Genomic DNA, 19,970 nt, shown 5'->3' with positions numbered 1-19,970 from the left:
CTAACATCTAATGAGTGAAAAATCCTCTCCTTTTCACACTTTGGACTCACACAGAATGTAGGCAAAATATCTTGCGACCTGTGAAACCTAGACATAACTTTTGGACAAAACTTTGGATCCATCTGTAATACTAACCTATCCTGAAAATAAGGACTTTTCATAGACAAGGCCTGTAGCTCACCAACCCTTCTGGCTGTAGTGATGGCTACTAAAAATACAGTCTTTCATGTAAGAAATTTAAAAGAACTGTCCCGTATCGGCTCAAAAGGACGTTTGACCAGCCCCTCTAATACTAACGATAAATCCCAAGGAGAAACGTATGGCTTGTAAACTGGCAGATTCCTATATAGAGCCTTCCGAAATCTCACTATCAAAGCAGAGGAAGACAAGGGGATACCTGAAAAAAGCAGATAAGGCAGCAATCTGCACCTTACGCGTACTCACGGAAATATTTTTATCCCAACCGTCCTGGAGAAAATCCAGGACTGCTGGGACTGACAAGCTATCAAACTTAGAGCCAGATGACCAAAGATGGAAAGTCTTCCAGTATTTTAGATAGATCCTCCTAGTAACTTCCTTACAGCTAGTAATCAGTGTAGAGGCTGCCTTCTCAGATACTCCCCTTTTTGAGTAAGGCGAATTCAGGATCCAGACTAACAGATTCAATCTGTCTGGATGCGGATGCCACAGGTTCCCTTGCAGCAGTAGATCTGGCCTGCAAGGAAGTCTCCAAGGATCTTCTGATGCTAACCTCCTGAGAGCTGAAAACCAGCTCCTTCTCGGTCACCAAGCTTCAATCAAAATCACCCGATTGACAACCTCTCCATTTGCTGATGGCACCAGAATCAAATTGAGAGGATGAAATGCATACAGAAGTGGGAAGTTCCAATCTTGAATGAATGCATTCAACCCCAGGCTTTGATCTCTTGGATTGAGAGAGAAAAAAAGTCTGAATCTGGGTATTGTCTTCTGTTGCAAACAGATCGATTGACGGTGTTCCCCATCGTTTTATGATGTCTGCGAACAACTTGTTTAGAGACCATTCTGATGACAGAATCCTGCTTCTGCTCAGTTTGTCTGCCTCTATATTGAGTGTTCCCTTGAGATGAACAGCTCTCAAGGATAACACATTCTTTTCTGCCCAAGACAAGATGTCCTCCGCTTCCTCCTGCAACAACAGGGATCGCGTGCCACCCTGTTTGTTGATAAACGCTACTGCCGTAACGTTGTCTGACTGGATCAGAACATTGGACTGCAACAGTATCGGCTGCGCCTAAAGTAAAGCCAGCCTTACTGCTCTTAATTCCCTCCAATTGGATAACCTTTGAGACTCCGATTTTGTCCATTTCCCCTGAAAGGCTCTGTGAGCTATATGAGCTTCCCAGCCCCAGGCACTTGCATCTGTAGTTATTACGTTGTCTACAGGCTCCTTCCAAGGCCTGCCCTCCACAAGGTTGGATTCCTCCAACCATCATTGCAGAGACAACACACAGTTTAAGGGATTTTGACTTTGAAATCTAATGTTTGTGGACGACCGTCCCAATTTTCTAGGAGGAACCTCTGTAACTTCCTGATGTGCGCTAACGCCCAGGGAACTGCCACCATTGTGGATGACATTAACCCCAACACCGACGAAATCATTCTTAGGGAAACTTTGTCTTCCCCTTGTAATGATTTCACTGCCAAACTTATCTTCAGTAACTTCTCGGGTGGAAGGAAAATCTGTTTTACTGAATCAACTAGCATGCCGAGAAACTGAGTTCTCTGACTTGGAATCAGAGAGGACTTCTCCAGGTTGATGATCCAACCTAGGGATCGGAGATGTTCCGATACCAGATTCAAATGGCTTTTCAGCTGTTCTGCTGAACTTCCTAGAATAAGCAAGTCGACTAAATACGGAATGATTAAAAATCGATTGTTCCCTTAACGGAATTAATGCTTCTCCCAGAATTTTTGAGAAACTTCTTAGGGCAGAAGTGATCCCAAACAGGAGGCAAAAAAACTGGTAGTGTTCCACCATCCCATCTATTCTCACTGCAAATCTTAGGAATTTTTGCGATTTGTGGAGAATCGGCACATGCCAATATGCATCTCTTAGATCCAGATATGCCATAAAGGCCTCTGGAAACAATAACTCCCTTACATGAAAAGATGGATTCCATTTCGAAATTTTCATAAACCGATTCAGGTTTTTTAGGTTCAGAATCAGGCGAAACTTGCCCGACTGCTTTTTTACTACAAAAATAGTTGAATAAAAACCATGTTTTTGTTCTTTTACTGGCACAGGACGAATTACATTCTGTCTTAGCATGTTTTGCAATATGTTCAAATCTCTGGAACCAGAGTGGGATCTCTCGGGGCCTTTGAGATCACAAATCTTGATGGTGGAGGAAGGGCAAACTATTTGGAAACCAAACCTTATTGTCTGGCAAATAAATGGATTCTTTGCCACTTTTGCCCACCTGAGAGAAAAGTATCTTAGCCTTCCCCCCCCACCGCCTGACACGAGTCATTGGGATTTTGACTGGGTCTCTGGAGCTTTAGACTTAAAGGGACTCCGAGCTCACCCAAAAAAAGAAAGTTGTACTCACCAGGGGCTTTCTCCAGCCCAGTGCTGGTCGGGAGGTCCCACGCCGGCGTCCTGGCTCCTCTCCTTCTCCCCGCTCCGGAATGGCTGACAGGCCGTAGCCCGGGCGACACTCGGTAGAGTGTCGGGCTGCAGCTTCCGCGTATGACGCGGCTGACGTCACACGCCGGCTGCCTCGCGTCATCACGGCGGCCGGCGTGAAAACACTGCGCATGCGCGTTTAAAGCGCGCATGCGCAGTACTTTCACGCCGGCCGCCGTGATGACGCGAGGCGGCCGGCGTGTGACGTAATCCGCGTCATACGCGGAAGCTGCAGCCCGACACTCTACCGAGTGTCGCCCGGGCTGCGGCCTGTCAGCCATTCCGGAGAAGGAGAGGAGCCAGGACGCCGGCGTGGGACCTCCCGACCAGCACTGGGCTGGAGAAAGCCCCTGGTGAGTACAACTTTCTTTTTTTGGGTGAGCTCGGAGTCACTTTAAAGCCCCCTTTCCTGGACTTGTCAAAAGTCCACCTCCTGCCTTTACTTTCATCCTTAGAGGCATCCTTTTGATCACTCCTTGGCTTACGAAAAAACTGTTACCACAGTCTTCTGTTTCCTAAGCAAAACTTTCCTTTTATTCAATGTTCTTTCCAAAGCTGAATCCAGCTCTGGACCAAACAACAATTCACCTGAAAAAGGGACACCACACAGCCTGTTTTTGGATGAGATATTACCATCCAATTTTTTAAGCCACAGGGCTCTACGAAAAACAGAGCAATGGACCTGGCTGTAAACCTAATTGCTTCAGCAGAAGCATCTGATAAATATGCAGCTGTTTAAATGAGAATAGCAATAGAATTCAACAATTGCTAAACAGGTGCACCAGCCAGTATGTTAGCTTTGAGCTGATTAATCCACAGCTCCAAAGTTCTGGCCACACATGTAGAGGCAAAAGCCGGCCTAAACATAGCCGCACTAGCCTCCCACACCTTTTCAAATAAACATCCACCTTTTTATCAAGTGGATCCGTCCGCTTTGTATAATGGATTATGAATAGACAAAACAGCTACCACATCCTTACTCAACTCCAAAAGAGTAATTAATGGCAGCAATCAACGCCTCCGTATCCTCAATATGGAATTTAAACTTTGGAACAGATTCAGATTCTATTTATCTAGCGTCTGAATCCTCAGAACTAGCTGCAAACTCAGCCTGACTAATATCAACTTCAGTCACAGATACTCCAGATACAGCAACCTGAGAAGTAGATGGATTAGCATTCAATAATGAGGACTTAATTGATTCAAATGAAGCATTAATCACCTCTCTAAGGCCCCGTTCACACTGCACGCGTTTGTGTCCGTTTTTAAGGTGCGCGTTTTGTGTGCGTTTTGCGAGGGCCAGAAAAATCAATGCAAAGGTATGGCCCTCGTTCACATATACGCGTGGCAAACGTATGCGTGGCAGAAACGCATAGTTGGATGCATTTCTGTGCGTCGCGCACAGAAACGCATTATAATGAAAGTCAATGGGCGCGCACTAAAAACGCATGGCATGCGTTTTTGTATGCGTATTCGGAGGTGCGTTTCTCGTCGGAAGTAGCTGACTCTTCCAGGTATGATCAAAAACGCATAAGGAAAAAACGCATACAAACGCATTACAAAACCGCGTACAAACGCGTACAAACGCATGCGTTTTTCCAGTGCGTTTACTACATGCGTTCTGCACGTTTTCCACACGCACATAATATGAACAGGGCCTAAAAGGATTCAATGTATCCTGAACAGAGTGACCCGGCTCCTCCCCTACAACCCTCTGTATGCACAACTGACAGAGTTTTTGCATAGGGCAACATAAAATTGCACAAAGGGCATGTTTTATCAGTAGGAGGATGCTTATACGTATCTGCAGCAGCAGCAGATTTAGCAGAAGCCTTAGTATTGGCATAAACAACAACACAACAAGGCATGTAACTCTGCTCACACATATAGCACAATCAGCCCAGAAAGAGAAACCATTATCTCACCTTCTGGGCGGCCTGGTTGCTCTCAATCCTCTCAGCGTCTGACATGCTTCCAGCTGACACATCCAGCGCAGGACCAAACTCCCTCTGAGCAACAGTGCTACAGGCCTGCGCAGCTTCCCCTTTAAAACATATCCGGCCTGCCGCGAATGGATGAGTGGCGGACCGGAAGCTGCAGAGAGAGTAATGAGCCGGCACTACAAATTGTTACTTTCGGCATACCCGCCAGAAAGTACGCATCCGGACGCGGCCAAGCGTCCTAATGGCCGCAATGCGCTCCACGCTGCACATGGCCGCCGGCTTACCTCCGTCCTGCTCCTCTGCCGCAAGGCCGCCAAGGGAAACCCATGCCTTCCATACTTGCTCTCCCTGGCAGGGGGAGAGAAAGGTAGGCAAACCCCAGGAAAGCTCCAGCCTGGGGCGCATGGCCAGACTGCCTCAGTACCACAATCTCAGCCACCCAGAAGGATCCACCTGCAGCCCAGCACACAGGCTTCACCCAAAGGGGAGATGCCGACCTGCCTGGATGCAGGAACAAACAGCACTGAGGGTGGACTAACCATGTGACTTTTTTATAGGGGAAGTGCTGTCTGTTCTTGTTCCTGGGAGGAGCTACGTCTCACCTTTGCCCTGAAGGATTGTAGGAAAAAAAGTTACACTTACCTGGGGCTTTTACCGACCCTGGCCGCGCACGTCCTTGCTGCTATCGCTGTCCTGTGCATGCGCAGTACTAGATTTCTCGCACTGTGCATGTGCAGGATGGGGGCGGCGACAGGAGCGTGAACAAGGATATGTATGGCACATTGGCCACCAACTGGCCTGAAACAAAACTATCTTGCTGTGGGGGACCGGAGGATGGGTGTGTCTCAATGCGGGCACAGGACGTATGCAGGGGGCTGGTAGAAGCCCCAGGTAAGTGTAACTCTTTTCCCTTCCCCTCAGTTAAGGTTCCCTTTAAGATTTTTATTAAAAATATTTTAAAAATATAAGGCAACATAGATAATTACAGGCGTTACCAGTAGATCAGAGAAAAAAAAGAAACAGTGACACTCTCCATAAGAAAAGAGAGCAAGGACAAGCTATAACAGTACCTATGCAGAGTGTATCATACGTGACTAAACGGCAAAACCCCTAATTGGTACGCAAGCGGAAGAGCCAAACATGACATTCTACTAGGAAAGGTTCAAAATCCAATCTTATGACGAGAGACCCATGCAGGCCAGGGACCCCTGATGTCCAGAAATGTCTGATTATTGTCCTTTATGGAGGAAGTGATTTTCTCCATGTGGTAAATCTCATTGGGCCATATTTATCAATGCATTACTGATCGTTCTAACCAGCATGGAGAACAGTTCTGCATGATAAGAAAATTCTTAAATCCTATGTAATAGCGGCAGTTTAGCGTGAATTTCTAGATCTTCCTAAAATGCCACAGGGTAAGAAGTGCCTAATAGCAATTCTACAGATAGTGCAGGCTAGACATGATTTGTTAAGTGCTCCTCCCCCTTCTGAATTCCTCACTCAGAGCTTGCCAGTATCAATACAGCAGATGTACTGGTTACCTCAGCAACAGCAATTTCCCTCACACACTGCACTGTATGAGAAACATTCCTAACTCCTCCTATTTTACAACAATTTTAGAAGGAAACTGCACAATCTAGTTATTTCTTAAGATGTCTGAGACAATTCTGCATGGATTTCTAAAAATCTACCAATATTTTGTCTCAAACACTCTTGATAAATGTCCCCCACTGATTTTATGCAGTAGGGCCATTCGAGGAAGAGGAGAGGATTTCCAAGAAAGAGCAGTGATGAGCTATAATGTCACTTCTCTCTTACAGTGATGAGCTATAATGTCACTTCTCTCTTGCGGTGATGAGCTATAATGTCACTTCTCTCTTGTAGTGATGAGCTATAATGTCACTTCTCTCTTGCAGTGATGAGCTATGATGTCACTTCTCTCTTACAGTGATGAGCTATAACGTCACTTCTCTCTTACAGTGATGAGCTATAATGTCACTTCTCTCTTACAGTGATGAGTTATAATGTCACTTCTCTCTTACAGTGATGAGCTATGATGTCACTTCTCTCTTACAGTGATGAGCTATAATGTCACTTCTCTCTTGCAGTGATGAGCTATAATGTCACTTCTCTCTTGTAGTGATGAGCTATAATGTCACTTCTCTCTTGCAGTGATGAGCTATAATGTCACTTCTCTCTTGCAGTGATGAGCTATAATGTCACTTCTCTCTTACAGTGATGAGCTATAATGTCACTTCTCTCTTGCAGTGATGAGCTATAACGTCATTTCTCTCTTGCAGTGATGAGCTATAATGTCACTTCTCTCTTGCAGTGATGAGCTATGATGTCACTTCTCTCTTACAGTGATGAGCTATAACGTCACTTCTCTCTTGCAGTGATGAGCTATAATGTCACTTCTCTCTTGTAGTGATGAGCTATAATGTCACTTCTCTCTTGCAGTGATGAGCTATGATGTCACTTCTCTCTTACAGTGATGAGCTATAATGTCACTTCTCTCTTGCAGTGATGAGCTATAATGTCACTTCTCTCTTGTAGTGATGAGCTATAATGTCACTTCTCTCTTGCAGTGATGAGCTATAATGTCACTTCTCTCTTGCAGTGATGAGCTATAATGTCACTTCTCTCTTGCAGTGATGAGCTATAATGTCACTTCTCTCTTACAGTGATGAGCTATAATGTTACTTCTCTCTTACAGTGATGAGCTATAATGTCACTTCTCTCTTACAGTGATGAGCTATAACGTCACTTCTCTCTTACAGTGATGAGCTATAACGTCACTTCTCTCTTGCAGTGATGAGCTATAATGTCACTTCTCTCTTACAGTGATGAGCTATAATGTCACTTCTCTCTTGCAGTGATGAGCTATGATGTCACTTCTCTCTTACAGTGATGAGCTATAACGTCACTTCTCTCTTGTAGTGATGAGCTATAATGTCACTTCTCTCTTGCAGTGATGAGCTATAATGTCACTTCTCTCTTGCAGTGATGAGCTATAATGTCACTTCTCTCTTACAGTGATGAGCTATAATGTCACTTCTCTCTTGCAGTGATGAGCTATGATGTCACTTCTCTCTTACAGTGATGAGCTATAATGTCACTTCTCTCTTGCAGTGATGAGCTATAATGTCACTTCTCTCTTGCAGTGATGAGCTATAATGTCACTTCTCTCTTGCAGTGATGAGCTATAATGTCACTTCTCTCTTGCAGTGATGAGCTATAATGTCACTTCTCTCTTACAGTGATGAGCTATAATGTTACTTCTCTCTTACAGTGATGAGCTATAATGTCACTTCTCTCTTACAGTGATGAGCTATAATGTCACTTCTCTCTTACAGTGATGAGCTATAACGTCACTTCTCTCTTGCAGTGATGAGCTATGATGTCACTTCTCTCTTGTAGTGATGAGCTATAATGTCACTTCTCTCTTGCAGTGATGAGCTATGATGTTACTTCTCTCTTACAGTGATGAGCTATAACGTCACTTCTCTCTTACAGTGATGAGCTATAACGTCACTTCTCTCTTACAGTGATGAGCTATAATGTCACTTCTCTCTTACAGTGATGAGCTATAATGTCACTTCTCTCTTGCAGTGATGAGCTATAATGTCACTTCTCTCTTGTAGTGATGAGTTATAATGTCACTTCTCTCTTGTAGTGATGAGTTATAATGTCACTTCTCTCTTGCAGTGATGAGTTATAATGTCACTTCTCTCTTGCAGTGATGAGCTATAATGTCACTTCTCTCTTGAAGTGATGAGCTATAATGTCACTTCTCTCTTGCAGTGATGAGCTATGATGTCACTTCTCTCTTACAGTGATGAGCTATAATGTCACTTCTCTCTTGCAGTGATGAGCTATGATGTCACTTCTCTCTTACAGTGATGAGCTATAACGTCACTTCTCTCTTGTAGTGATGAGTTATAATGTCACTTCTCTCTTGCAGTGATGAGCTATAATGTCACTTCTCTCTTGTAGTGATGAGTTATAATGTCACTTCTCTCTTGTAGTGATGAGTTATAATGTCACTTCTCTCTTGCAGTGATGAGCTATGATGTCACTTCTCTCTTACAGTGATGAGCTATAACGTCACTTCTCTCTTGCAGTGATGAGCTATAATGTCACTTCTCTCTTGCAGTGATGAGCTATAATGTCACTTCTCTCTTGTAGTGATGAGCTATAATGTCACTTCTCTCTTGCAGTGATGAGCTATAACGTCACTTCTCTCTTGCAGTGATGAGCTATAATGTCACTTCTCTCTTGTAGTGATGAGCTATAATGTCACTTCTCTCTTGTAGTGATGAGCTATAATGTCACTTCTCTCTTGCAGTGATGAGCTATAATGTCACTTCTCTCTTGCAGTGATGAGCTATAATGTCACTTCTCTCTTGCAGTGATGAGCTATAATGTCACTTCTCTCTTGCAGTGATGAGCTATAATGTCACTTCTCTCTTGTAGTGATGAGTTATAATGTCACTTCTCTCTTGTAGTGATGAGTTATAATGTCACTTCTCTCTTGTAGTGATGAGTTATAATGTCACTTCTCTCTTGCAGTGATGAGCTATAATGTCACTTCTCTCTTGCAGTGATGAGCTATAATGTCACTTCTCCCTTGCAGTGATGAGCTATAATGTCACTTCTCTCTTACAGTGATGAGCTATAATGTCACTTCTCTCTTGCAGTGATGAGCTATAATGTCACTTCTCTCTTACAGTGATGAGCTATAATGTCACTTCTCTCTAGTAGTGATGAGCTATAATGTCACTTCTCTCTTACAGTGATGAGCTATAATGTCACTTCTCTCTTGCAGTGATGAGCTATAATGTCACTTCTCTCTTGCAGTGATGAGCTATAATGTCACTTCTCTCTTGTAGTGATGAGTTATAATGTCACTTCTCTCTTGTAGTGATGAGTTATAATGTCACTTCCCTCTTGCAGTGATGAGCTATAATGTCACTTCTCTCTTGTAGTGATGAGTTATAATGTCACTTCTCTCTTGCAGTGATGAGCTATAATGTCACTTCTCTCTTACAGTGATGAGCTATAATGTCACTTCTCTCTTGCAGTGATGAGCTATAATGTCACTTCTCTCTTGCAGTGATGAGCTATAATGTCACTTCTCTCTTACAGTGATGAGCTATAATGTCACTTCTCTCTTGCAGTGATGAGCTATAATGTCACTTCTCTCTTGCAGTGATGAGCTATAATGTCATTTCTCTCTTGCAGTGATGAGCTATAATGTCACTTCTCTCTTGCAGTGATGAGCTATAACGTCACTTCTCTCTTGTAGTGATGAGCTATAACGTCACTTCTCTCTTGCAGTGATGAGCTATAATGTCACTTCTCTCTTGCAGTGATAAGCTATAATGTCACTTCTCTCTTGCAGTGATGAGCTATAATGTCACTTCTCTCTTGCAGTGATGAGCTATAACGTCACTTCTCTCTTGCAGTGATGAGCTATAACGTCACTTCTCTCTTGCAGTGATGAGCTATAACGTCACTTCTCTCTTGCAGTGATGAGCTATAACGTCACTTCTCTCTTGCAGTGATGAGCTATAACGTCACTTCTCTCTTGCAGTGATGAGCTATAACGTCACTTCTCTCTTGTAGTGATGAGCTATAATGTCACTTCTCTCTTGCAGTGATGAGCTATAATGTCACTTCTCTCTTACAGTGATGAGCTATAATGTCACTTCTCTCTTGCAGTGATGAGCTATAACGTCACTTCTCTCTTGTAGTGATGAGCTATAACGTCACTTCTCTCTTGCAGTGATGAGCTATAATGTCACTTCTCTCTTGCAGTGATGAGCTATAATGTCATTTCTCTCTTGCAGTGATGAGCTATAATGTTACTTCTCTCTTACAGTGATGAGCTATAATGTCACTTCTCTCTTGCAGTGATGAGCTATAATGTCATTTCTCTCTTGCAGTGATGAGCTATAATGTCACTTCTCTCTTGCAGTGATGAGCTATAATGTCACTTCTCTCTTGCAGTGATGAGCTATAATGTCACTTCTATCTTGCAGTGATGAGCTATAATGTCACTTCTCTCTTGCAGTGATGAGCTATAATGTCACTTCTCTCTTGTAGTGATGAGCTATAATGTCACTTCTCTCTTGTAGTGATGAGCTATAATGTCACTTCTCTCTTGCAGTGATTAGCTATAATGTCACTTTTCTCTTACAGTGATGAGCTATAATGTCACTTCTCTCTTGCAGTGATGAGCTATAACGTCACTTCTCTCTTGTAGTGATGAGCTATAACGTCACTTCTCTCTTGCAGTGATGAGCTATAATGTCACTTCTCTCTTGCAGTGATGAGCTATAATGTCATTTCTCTCTTGCAGTGATGAGCTATAATGTTACTTCTCTCTTACAGTGATGAGCTATAATGTCACTTCTCTCTTGCAGTGATGAGCTATAATGTCACTTCTCTCTTGCAGTGATGAGCTATAATGTCACTTCTCTCTTGCAGTGATGAGCTATAATGTCACTTCTCTCTTGCAGTGATGAGCTATAATGTCACTTCTCTCTTGCAGTGATGAGCTATAATGTCACTTCTCTCTTGCAGTGATGATCTATAATGTCACTTCTCTCTTGCAGTGATGAGCTATAATGTCACTTCTCTCTTGCAGTGATGAGCTATAATGTCACTTCTCTCTTACAGTGATGAGCTATAATGTCACTTCTCTCTTACAGTGATGAGCTATAATGTCACTTCTCTCTTGCAGTGATGAGCTATAATGTCACTTCTCTCTTGCAGTGATGAGCTATAATGTCACTTCTCTCTTGCAGTGATGAGCTATAATGTCACTTCTCTCTTGCAGTGATGAGCTATAATGTCACTTCTCTCTTGCAGTGATGAGCTATAATGTCACTTCTCTCTTGTAGTGATGAGCTATAATGTCACTTCTCTCTTACAGTGATGAGCTATAATGTCACCTCTCTCTTACAGTGATGAGCTATAATGTCACTTCTCTCTTACAGTGATGAGCTATAATGTCACTTCTCTCTTGTAGTGATGAGCTATAACGTCACTTCTCTCTTGCAGTGATGAGCTATAATGTCACTTCTCTCTTGTAGTGATGAGCTATAATGTCACTTCTCTCTTACAGTGATGAGCTATAATGTCACTTCTCTCTTGCAGTGATGAGCTATAATGTCATTTCTCTCTTGCAGTGATGAGCTATAATGTCACTTATCTCTTGCAGTGATGAGCTATAACGTCACTTCTCTCTTGCAGTGATGAGCTATAACGTCACTTCTCTCTTGCAGTGATGAGCTATAACGTCACTTATCTCTTACAGTGATGAGCTATAATGTCATTTCTCTCTTGCAGTGATGAGCTATAATGTCACTTATCTCTTACAGTGATGAGCTATAATGTCACCTCTCTCTTACAGTGATGAGCTATAACGTCATTTCTCTCTTGCAGTGATGAGCTATAATGTCACTTCTCTCTTGCAGTGATGAGCTATAATGTCACTTATCTCTTACAGAGATGAGCTATAATGTCACTTATCTCTTGCAGTGATGAGCTATAATGTCACTTATCTCTTGCAGTGATGAGCTATAACGTCATTTCTCTCTTGCAGTGATGAGCTATAATGTCACCTCTCTCTTACAGAGATGAGCTATAATGTCACTTATCTCTTGCAGTGATGAGCTATAATGTCATTTCTCTCTTGCAGTGATGAGCTATAATGTCACTTATCTCTTACAGTGATGAGCTATAATGTCACTTATCTCTTACAGTGATGAGCTATAATGTCACTTCTCTCTTACAGTGATGAGCTATAATGTCACTTCTCTCTTGCAGTGATGAGCTATAACGTCATTTCTCTCTTGCAGTGATGAGCTATAATGCCATTTCTCTCTTACAGTGATGAGCTATAACGTCATTTCTCTCTTGCAGTGATGATCACGTCTTGGCATTGCTGGAGCTGAGGGGTGATGTGAATCGTGACACCCGTCACTCTGTCCTCGGCATGATGCAGCGTCAGGCCTTGTCGCTCCCTGAAGACTATCGCCCCATTTTCATCAGTATCCCCGTCCCAGTTCCCCCTCCCCCATTCTGCCTCCACCCCAGCTCCTGCGCCTGACCTCTGGAACTAGCTCTGTGACTGAACCATCCCAACTCACCCTCCAGCGGATGAACCTGTAAATAAGAGAATGATTTTGTACCTAAGTAATTCTATACAATGCAATAAAGAGATGTGGTCCGAGAATGGTGTGTCTGTGGATTTATGTATGAAGTTCTACAGAGGTACTTAATGTTGGACATGAGATGCTATTAACCATTTCAGCCCGCAGGTATTTTTTACCTTATGGACGAGAGGAATTTTCCCATTTCAGCGCTCCTCCTTTCATTCCCCAATAACTTTATCACTACTTATCACAAAGAAATGATCTATACCTTATTTTTTCCAACACCAATTAGGCTTTCTTTGGGTAGTACAATATGTTAAGAATTATTTTATTCTAAATGCATTTAATGGGAATAATTAAGAAAAAAATCATTATTTCTCAGTTTTAGGCCATTATAGTTTTAAATACCACATGCTACCGTAATTAAAATTCCCACATTTTATTTGCCCATTTGTCCCTGTTATTGTAACGTTAAAATTATATCCCTAGTATAATGTATGGTGACAATATTTTATTTGGAAATAAAGGTACATTTTTTTAGTTTTACATCCATCGCTAATTTTTAGCCCATAAATTTATAATATGCCCGCTTGACATACATATTAATTTTTTTTAATCTCTAAAGTCAGTAGGTGTAATTTTACTATTTGGCCACAAGCTGTCCCCACTGAGCAAATCCTATGTAGCGTACTTGTACACTACATAGGATTTGCTCAGCGAGGACAGCTTGTGGCCAAATAGGAAACAATGTGTTGCTACATTGTAACTAGGGAAGTGACGCAGGTTTCGATGGAAGCTTGCATCACGAGTGGCCTGCAGCAAGATTAATGAATGGCAAGTTTGTTCCCATTCATAAATATAATGATCGACGGCGAAAGGAAGCGCAGCTGCTCTATTTAAGTATAAACACTGCTTTTGAACAAAAACCGTGTTTATTCTCGGCGGACATGTACGGATTGGCACAGGGGACTTTTGTCCCCTGCTGCCAATCCCCCTGCTACCAGCAACTTTGAGATTGCATGCAAGCCCCCCCCCCCCAAACTGCAGGGACATGACTAGCGTGTCCTGCTGCTGCAGATGTGAGGCTCACAACCGCGCAGCATAAATGGTTAAAGGACCAGTATCATGTAAAATTTAAAATGCATATAAATAAAATGTGCATTTCTTTCAGTGCAAAATGCACTATAAATTACTTGTTTCGTAACAGTAGGGAGTAAAATGCTGACAGATATGACAGGTTTTGGACTAGTCCATCATGGGGGATTCTCACTATTCTCTATATTCTTTACAAAAGCACATCCTGGAATAAACAAAGAGGCCACCTTGCACAGTATTCTGGCAGTTGCACTGAATAATTGCTGTTCAGTAAGTGCTTTTAAATATAAAGAAAAAATTGAGAATCCCTTATAAGGAGATGCACTAGTCCAAAATCTATCATATCTGTCAGATTATTACTACCTACTGTAAATACCAGCAACATAGGAAAAAAATAAATTCATAATGCATTTTATTTTGGGACCGTTTATATGCATGCATTTTACAAATTTTTTTGCCATTGTCCCTTAAATTAGTATCATCGGGACATAATATTAAAGGAACATTTTAAGACACAACCACAAAAACATCTACCAAAGAAGACATTTTTCTACCGATTATTGACTTCCTGTCACTGATCTAACTGATGGGCAATACAAAGCTGAGGAGGACAGTCCAGACACTGAAGAAGAGACTGTTACAGGGACTGGAGAACAGGACAAAGGCGGGGCATCCAATGAGGAGGGTGCAGAAGGGGAACGCAGTACAGAGGGCTCAGCTGATGCCACGTGTGCCTTCTGCTTGCTGGAGACTCCATGTTACAAACAGGCCCACTCTATGTACAAACCATGAACTTTGTGTTGCCGTATTTTTCAGAATAAAAGATGCTCCCGGAATAGAAGAAAATATATATATATATATTTATGCTAAACATGGTGTGCCCATGTCCCAGGAGCGCCTTATGAATGTTCTCCCCTAATCTGTGTCCCCCTGTGTGTCCCCTCCATGTGGTCCTGTGTGTCTCCTCTTGTCCTCTGTGTGTCCCCTCTGGTCCAAATGTGTGTCCCCTTTTGTCCGATGTGTTGTCTTGTGTCCCCTCTGGTCCTGTGTGTCCTTTCTGGTTTGAATGTATGGTCTTGTATGGCCCCTGTATGTAAATATTTTTGCATTTTTTGTAAAATGTATAGTGACACTACATGCCCCAGCATCCCATATTACTGCACTACAAGTCCCAGCCAGCTCTCCTATAGCCTGTATGGTGGCACTACATGTCCCAGCAGCCCCTATTACTGCACTACAATCCCCAGCCAGCCCTCCTATAGCCTGTATGGTGGCACTACATGTCCCAGCATCCCCTATTACTGCACTACAATCCCCAGCCAGCCTTCCTATAGCCTGTGTGGTGGCACTGCATGTCCCAGCAGCCCTATTACTGCACTACAACCCCCAGCCAGCCCTCCTATAGCCTGTATGGTGGCACTACATGTCCCAGCAGCCCCTATTACTGCACCACAAGTCCCAGCCAGCTCTCCTATAGCCTGTATGGTGGCACTACATGTCCCAGCAGCCCCTATTACTGCACTACAATCCCATCCAGCTCTCCTATAGCCTGTATGGTGGCACTACATGTCCCAGCAGCCCTATTACTGCACTACAAATCCCAGCCAGCCCTCCTATAGCCTGTATGGTGGCACTACATGTCCCAGCAGCTCCTATTACTGCACCACAATCCCCAGCCAGCCCTCCTATAGCCTGTATGGTGGCACTACATGTCCCAGCAGCTCCTATTACTGCACTACAATCCCCAGCCAGCCCTCCTATAGCCTGTATGGTGGCACTACATGTCCCAGCAGCCCTATTACTGCACTACAATCCCCAGCCAGCCCTCCTATAGCCTGTATGGTGGCACTACATGTCCCAGCAGCCCTATTCCTGCACCACAATCCCCAGCCAGCCCTCCTATAGCCTGTATGGTGGCACTACATGTCCCAGCAGCCCTATTACTGCACTACAATCCCCAGCCAACCCTCCTATAGCCTGTATGGTGGCACTACATGTCCCAGCAGCTCCTATTACTGCACTACAATCCCCAGCCAGCCCTCCTATAGCCTGTATGGTGGCACTACATGTCCCAGCAGCCCTATTACTGCACTACAATCCCCAGCCAGTCCTCCTGTACCCTGTATGGTGGCACTACATGTCCCAGCAGCCCCTATTACTGCACCACAATCCCCAGCCAGCCCTCCTATAGCCTGTATGGTGGCACTACATGACCCAGCAGCCCCTATTACTGCACTACAATCCCCAGCCAGCCCTCCTATAGCCTGTATGGTGGCACTACATGTCCCAGCATCCCCTATTACTGCACTACAAGTCCCAGCCAGCCCTCCTATAGCCTGTATGGTGGCACTACATGTCCCAGCAGCCCCTATTACTGCACTACAAGTCCCAGCCAGCCCTCCTATAGCCTGTATGGTGGCACTACATGTCCCAGCAGCTCCTATCACTGCACTACAAGTCCCAGCCAGCCCTCCTATAGCCTGTATGGAGGCACTACATGTCCCAGCAGCTCCTATTACTGCACTACAATCCCCAGCCAGCCCTCCTATAGCCTGTATGGTGGCACTACATGTCCCAGCAGCCCTATTACTGCACTACAATCCCCAACCAGCCCTCCTATAGCCTGTATGGTGGCACTACATGTCCCAGCAGCTCCTATTACTGCACTACAATCCCCAGCCAGCCCTCCTATAGCCTGTATGGTGGCACTACATGTCCCAGCAGCCCTATTACTGCACTACAAGTCCCAGCCAACCCTCCTATAGCCTGTATGGTGGCACTACATGTCCCAGCAGCCCCTATTACTGCACTACAATCCCCAGCCAGCCCTCCTATAGCCTGTATGGTGGCACTACATGTCCCAGCAGCCCCTATTACTGCACCACAAGTCCCAGCCAGCCCTCCTATAGCCTGTATGGTGGCACTACATGTCCCAGCATCCCCTATTACTGCACCACAATCTCCAGCCAGCCCACCTATAGCCTGTATGGTGGCACTACATGTCCCAGCAGCCCCTATTACTGCACTACAATCCCCAGCCAGCCCACCTATAGCCTGTATGGTGGCACTACATGTCCCAGCAGCCCATATTACTGCACTACAAGTCCCAGCCAGCCCTCCTATAGCCTGTATGGTGGCACTACATGTCCCAGCAGCCCCTATTACTGCACTACAATCCCCAGCCAGCCCTCCTATAGCCTGTATGGTGGCACTACATGTCCCAGCAGCCCCTATTACTGCACTACAATCCCATCCAGCTCTCCTATAGCCTGTATGGTGGCACTACATGTCCCAGCAGCCCCTATTACCGCACTACAATCCCCAGCCAGCCCTCCTATACCCTGTATGGTGGCACTACATGTCCCAGCAGCTCCTATTACTGCACCACAAGTCCCAGCCAGCCCTCCTATAGCCTGTATGGTGGCACTACATGTCCCAGCAGCCCTATTACTGCACTACAATCCCCAGCCAGCCCTCCTATAGCCTGTATGGTGGCACTAAATGTCCCAGCAGCCCTATTACTGCACTACAAGTCCCAGCCAGCCCTCCTATAGCCTGTATGGTGGCACTACATGTCCCAGCAGCTCCTATTACTGCACCACAAGTCCCAGCCAGCCCTCCTATAGCCTGTATGGTGGCACTACATGTCCCAGCAGCCCTATTACTGCACCACAATCCCCAGCCAGCCCTCCTATAGCCTGTATGGTGGCACTACATGTCCCAGCAGCCCTATTACTGCACTACAATCCCCAGCCAGCCCTCCTATAGCCTGTATGGTGGCACTACATGTCCCAGCAGACCTATTACTGCACTACAATCCCCAGCCAACCCTCCTATAGCCTGTATGGTGGCACTACATGTCCCAGCAGCCCTATTACTGCACTACAATCCCCAGCCAGCCCTCCTATAGCCTGTATGGTGGCACTACATGTCCCAGCATCCCCTATTACTGCACTACAAGTCCCAGCCAGCCCTCCTATAGCCTGTATGGAGGCACTACATGTCCCAGCAGCCCCTATTACTGCACTACAATCCCCAGCCAGCCCTCCTATAGCCTGTATGGTGGCACTACATGTCCCAGCAGCTCCTATTACTGCACTACAATCCCCAGCCAGCCCTCCTATAGCCTGTATGGTGGCACTACATGTCCCAGCATCCCATATTACTGCACTACAAGTCCCAGCCAGCCCTCCTATAGCCTGTATGGTGGCACTACATGTCCCAGCAGCCCCTATTACTGCACCACAAGTCCCAACCAGCCCTCCTATAGCCTGTATGGTGGCACTACATGTCCCAGCAGCCCCTATTACTGCACTACAAGTCCCAGCCAGCCCTCCTATAGCCTGTATGGTGGCACTACATGTCCCAGCAGCCCTATTACTGCACCACAATCCCCAGCCAGCCCTCCTATAGCCTGTATGGTGGCACTACATGTCCCAGCATCCCCTATTACTGCACTACAAGTCCCAGCCAGCCCTCCTATAGCCTGTATGGTGGCACTACATGTCCCAGCAACCCCTATTACTGCACTACAAGTCCCAGCCAGCCCTCCTATAGCCTGTATGGAGGCACTACATGTCCCAAGCAGCCCCTATTACTGCACTACAAGTCCCAGCCAGCCCTCCTATAGCCTGTATGGAGGCACTACATGTCCCAAGCAGCCCCTATTACTGCACTACAAGTCCCAGCCAACCCTCCTATAGCCTGTATGGAGGCACTACATGTCCCAAGCAGCCCCTATTACTGCACCACAATCCCCAGCCAGCTCCCCTATACCCTGTATGGTGGCACTACATGTCCCAGCAGCCCCTATTACTGCACTACAAGTCCCAGCCAGCCCTCCTATAGCCTGTATGGTGGCACTACATGTCCCAGCAGCCCTATTACTGCACCACAATCCCCAGCCAGCCCTCCTATAGCCTGTATGGTGGCACTACATGTCCCAGCATCCCCTATTACTGCACTACAAGTCCCAGCCAGCCCTCCTATAGCCTGTATGGTGGCACTACATGTCCCAGCAACCCCTATTACTGCACTACAAGTCCCAGCCAGCCCTCCTATAGCCTGTATGGTGGCACTACATGTCCCAGCAGCCCCTATTACTGCACTACAATCCCCAGCCAGCCCTCCTATAGCCTGTATGGTGGCACTACATGTCCCAGCAGCCCCTATTACTGCACCACAAGTCCCAGCCAGCCGTCCTATAGCCTGTATGGTGGCACTACATGTCCCAGCAGCCCCTATTACTGCACTACAAGTCCCAGCCAGCCCTCCTATAGCCTGTATGGTGGCACTACATGTCCCAGCAGCCCCTATTACTGCACTACAATCCCCAGCCAGCCCTCCTATAGCCTGTATGGTGGCACTACATGTCCCAGCATCCCCTATTACTGCACTACAAGTCCCAGCCAGCCTTCCTATAGCCTGTATGGAGGCACTACATGTCCCAGCAGCTCCTATTACTGCACTACAATCCCCAGCCAGCCCTCCTATAGCCTGTATGGTGGCACTACATGTCCCAGCATCCCCTATTACTGCACCACAATCCCCAGCCAGCCCTCCTATAGCCTGTATGGTGGCACTACATGTCCCAGCATTCCCTATTACTGCACTACAATCCCCAGCCAGCCCTCCTATAGCCTGTATGGTGGCACTACATGTCCCAGCAGCCCCTATTACTGCACTACAAGTCCCAGCCAGCCCTCCTATAGCCTGTATGGTGGCACTACATGTCCCAGCATTCCCTATTACTGCACTACAATCCCCAGCCAGCCCTCCTATAGCCTGTATGGTGGCACTACATGTCCCAGCAGCCCTATTACCGCACTACAATCCCCAGCCAGCCCTCCTATAGCCTGTATGGTGGCACTACATGTCCCAGCACACCCTATTACTGCACTACAACCCCCAGCCAGCCCTCCTATAGCCTGTATGGTGGCACTACATGTCCCAGCAGCTCCTATTACTGCACTACAATCCCCAGCCAGCCCTCCTATAGCCTGTATGGTGGCACTACATGTCTCAGCAGCTCCTATTACTGCACCACAAGTCCCAGCCAGCCCTCCTATAGCCTGTATGGTGGCACTACATGTCCCAGCA

At 45.6% G+C, this 19,970-nt stretch overlaps 1 protein-coding gene across 1 annotated transcript in view; it reads left to right on the top strand.

Moving 5' to 3' along the window:
- EXOC3L1 (exocyst complex component 3 like 1) overlaps positions 1 to 12,856 on the top strand; it is a 70,309-nt gene extending 57,453 nt beyond the window's left edge. The window contains exon 13 of the mRNA XM_068261074.1: positions 12,544 to 12,856. Coding sequence (XP_068117175.1) covers positions 12,544 to 12,730 — 187 coding nt within the window. The 3' untranslated portion in view covers positions 12,731 to 12,856. The remainder of the gene's footprint in view (positions 1 to 12,543) is intronic.
- The last annotated feature ends 7,114 nt before the right edge of the window (positions 12,857 to 19,970 follow it).

Source organism: Hyperolius riggenbachi, chromosome 11 (assembly GCF_040937935.1).
Source record: "Hyperolius riggenbachi isolate aHypRig1 chromosome 11, aHypRig1.pri, whole genome shotgun sequence".
Classification (NCBI taxonomy): Eukaryota; Metazoa; Chordata; class Amphibia; order Anura; family Hyperoliidae; genus Hyperolius; species Hyperolius riggenbachi.
Note: the sequence above shows the minus strand (reverse complement) of the source record. Positions and strands in the feature narration are given on the sequence as shown.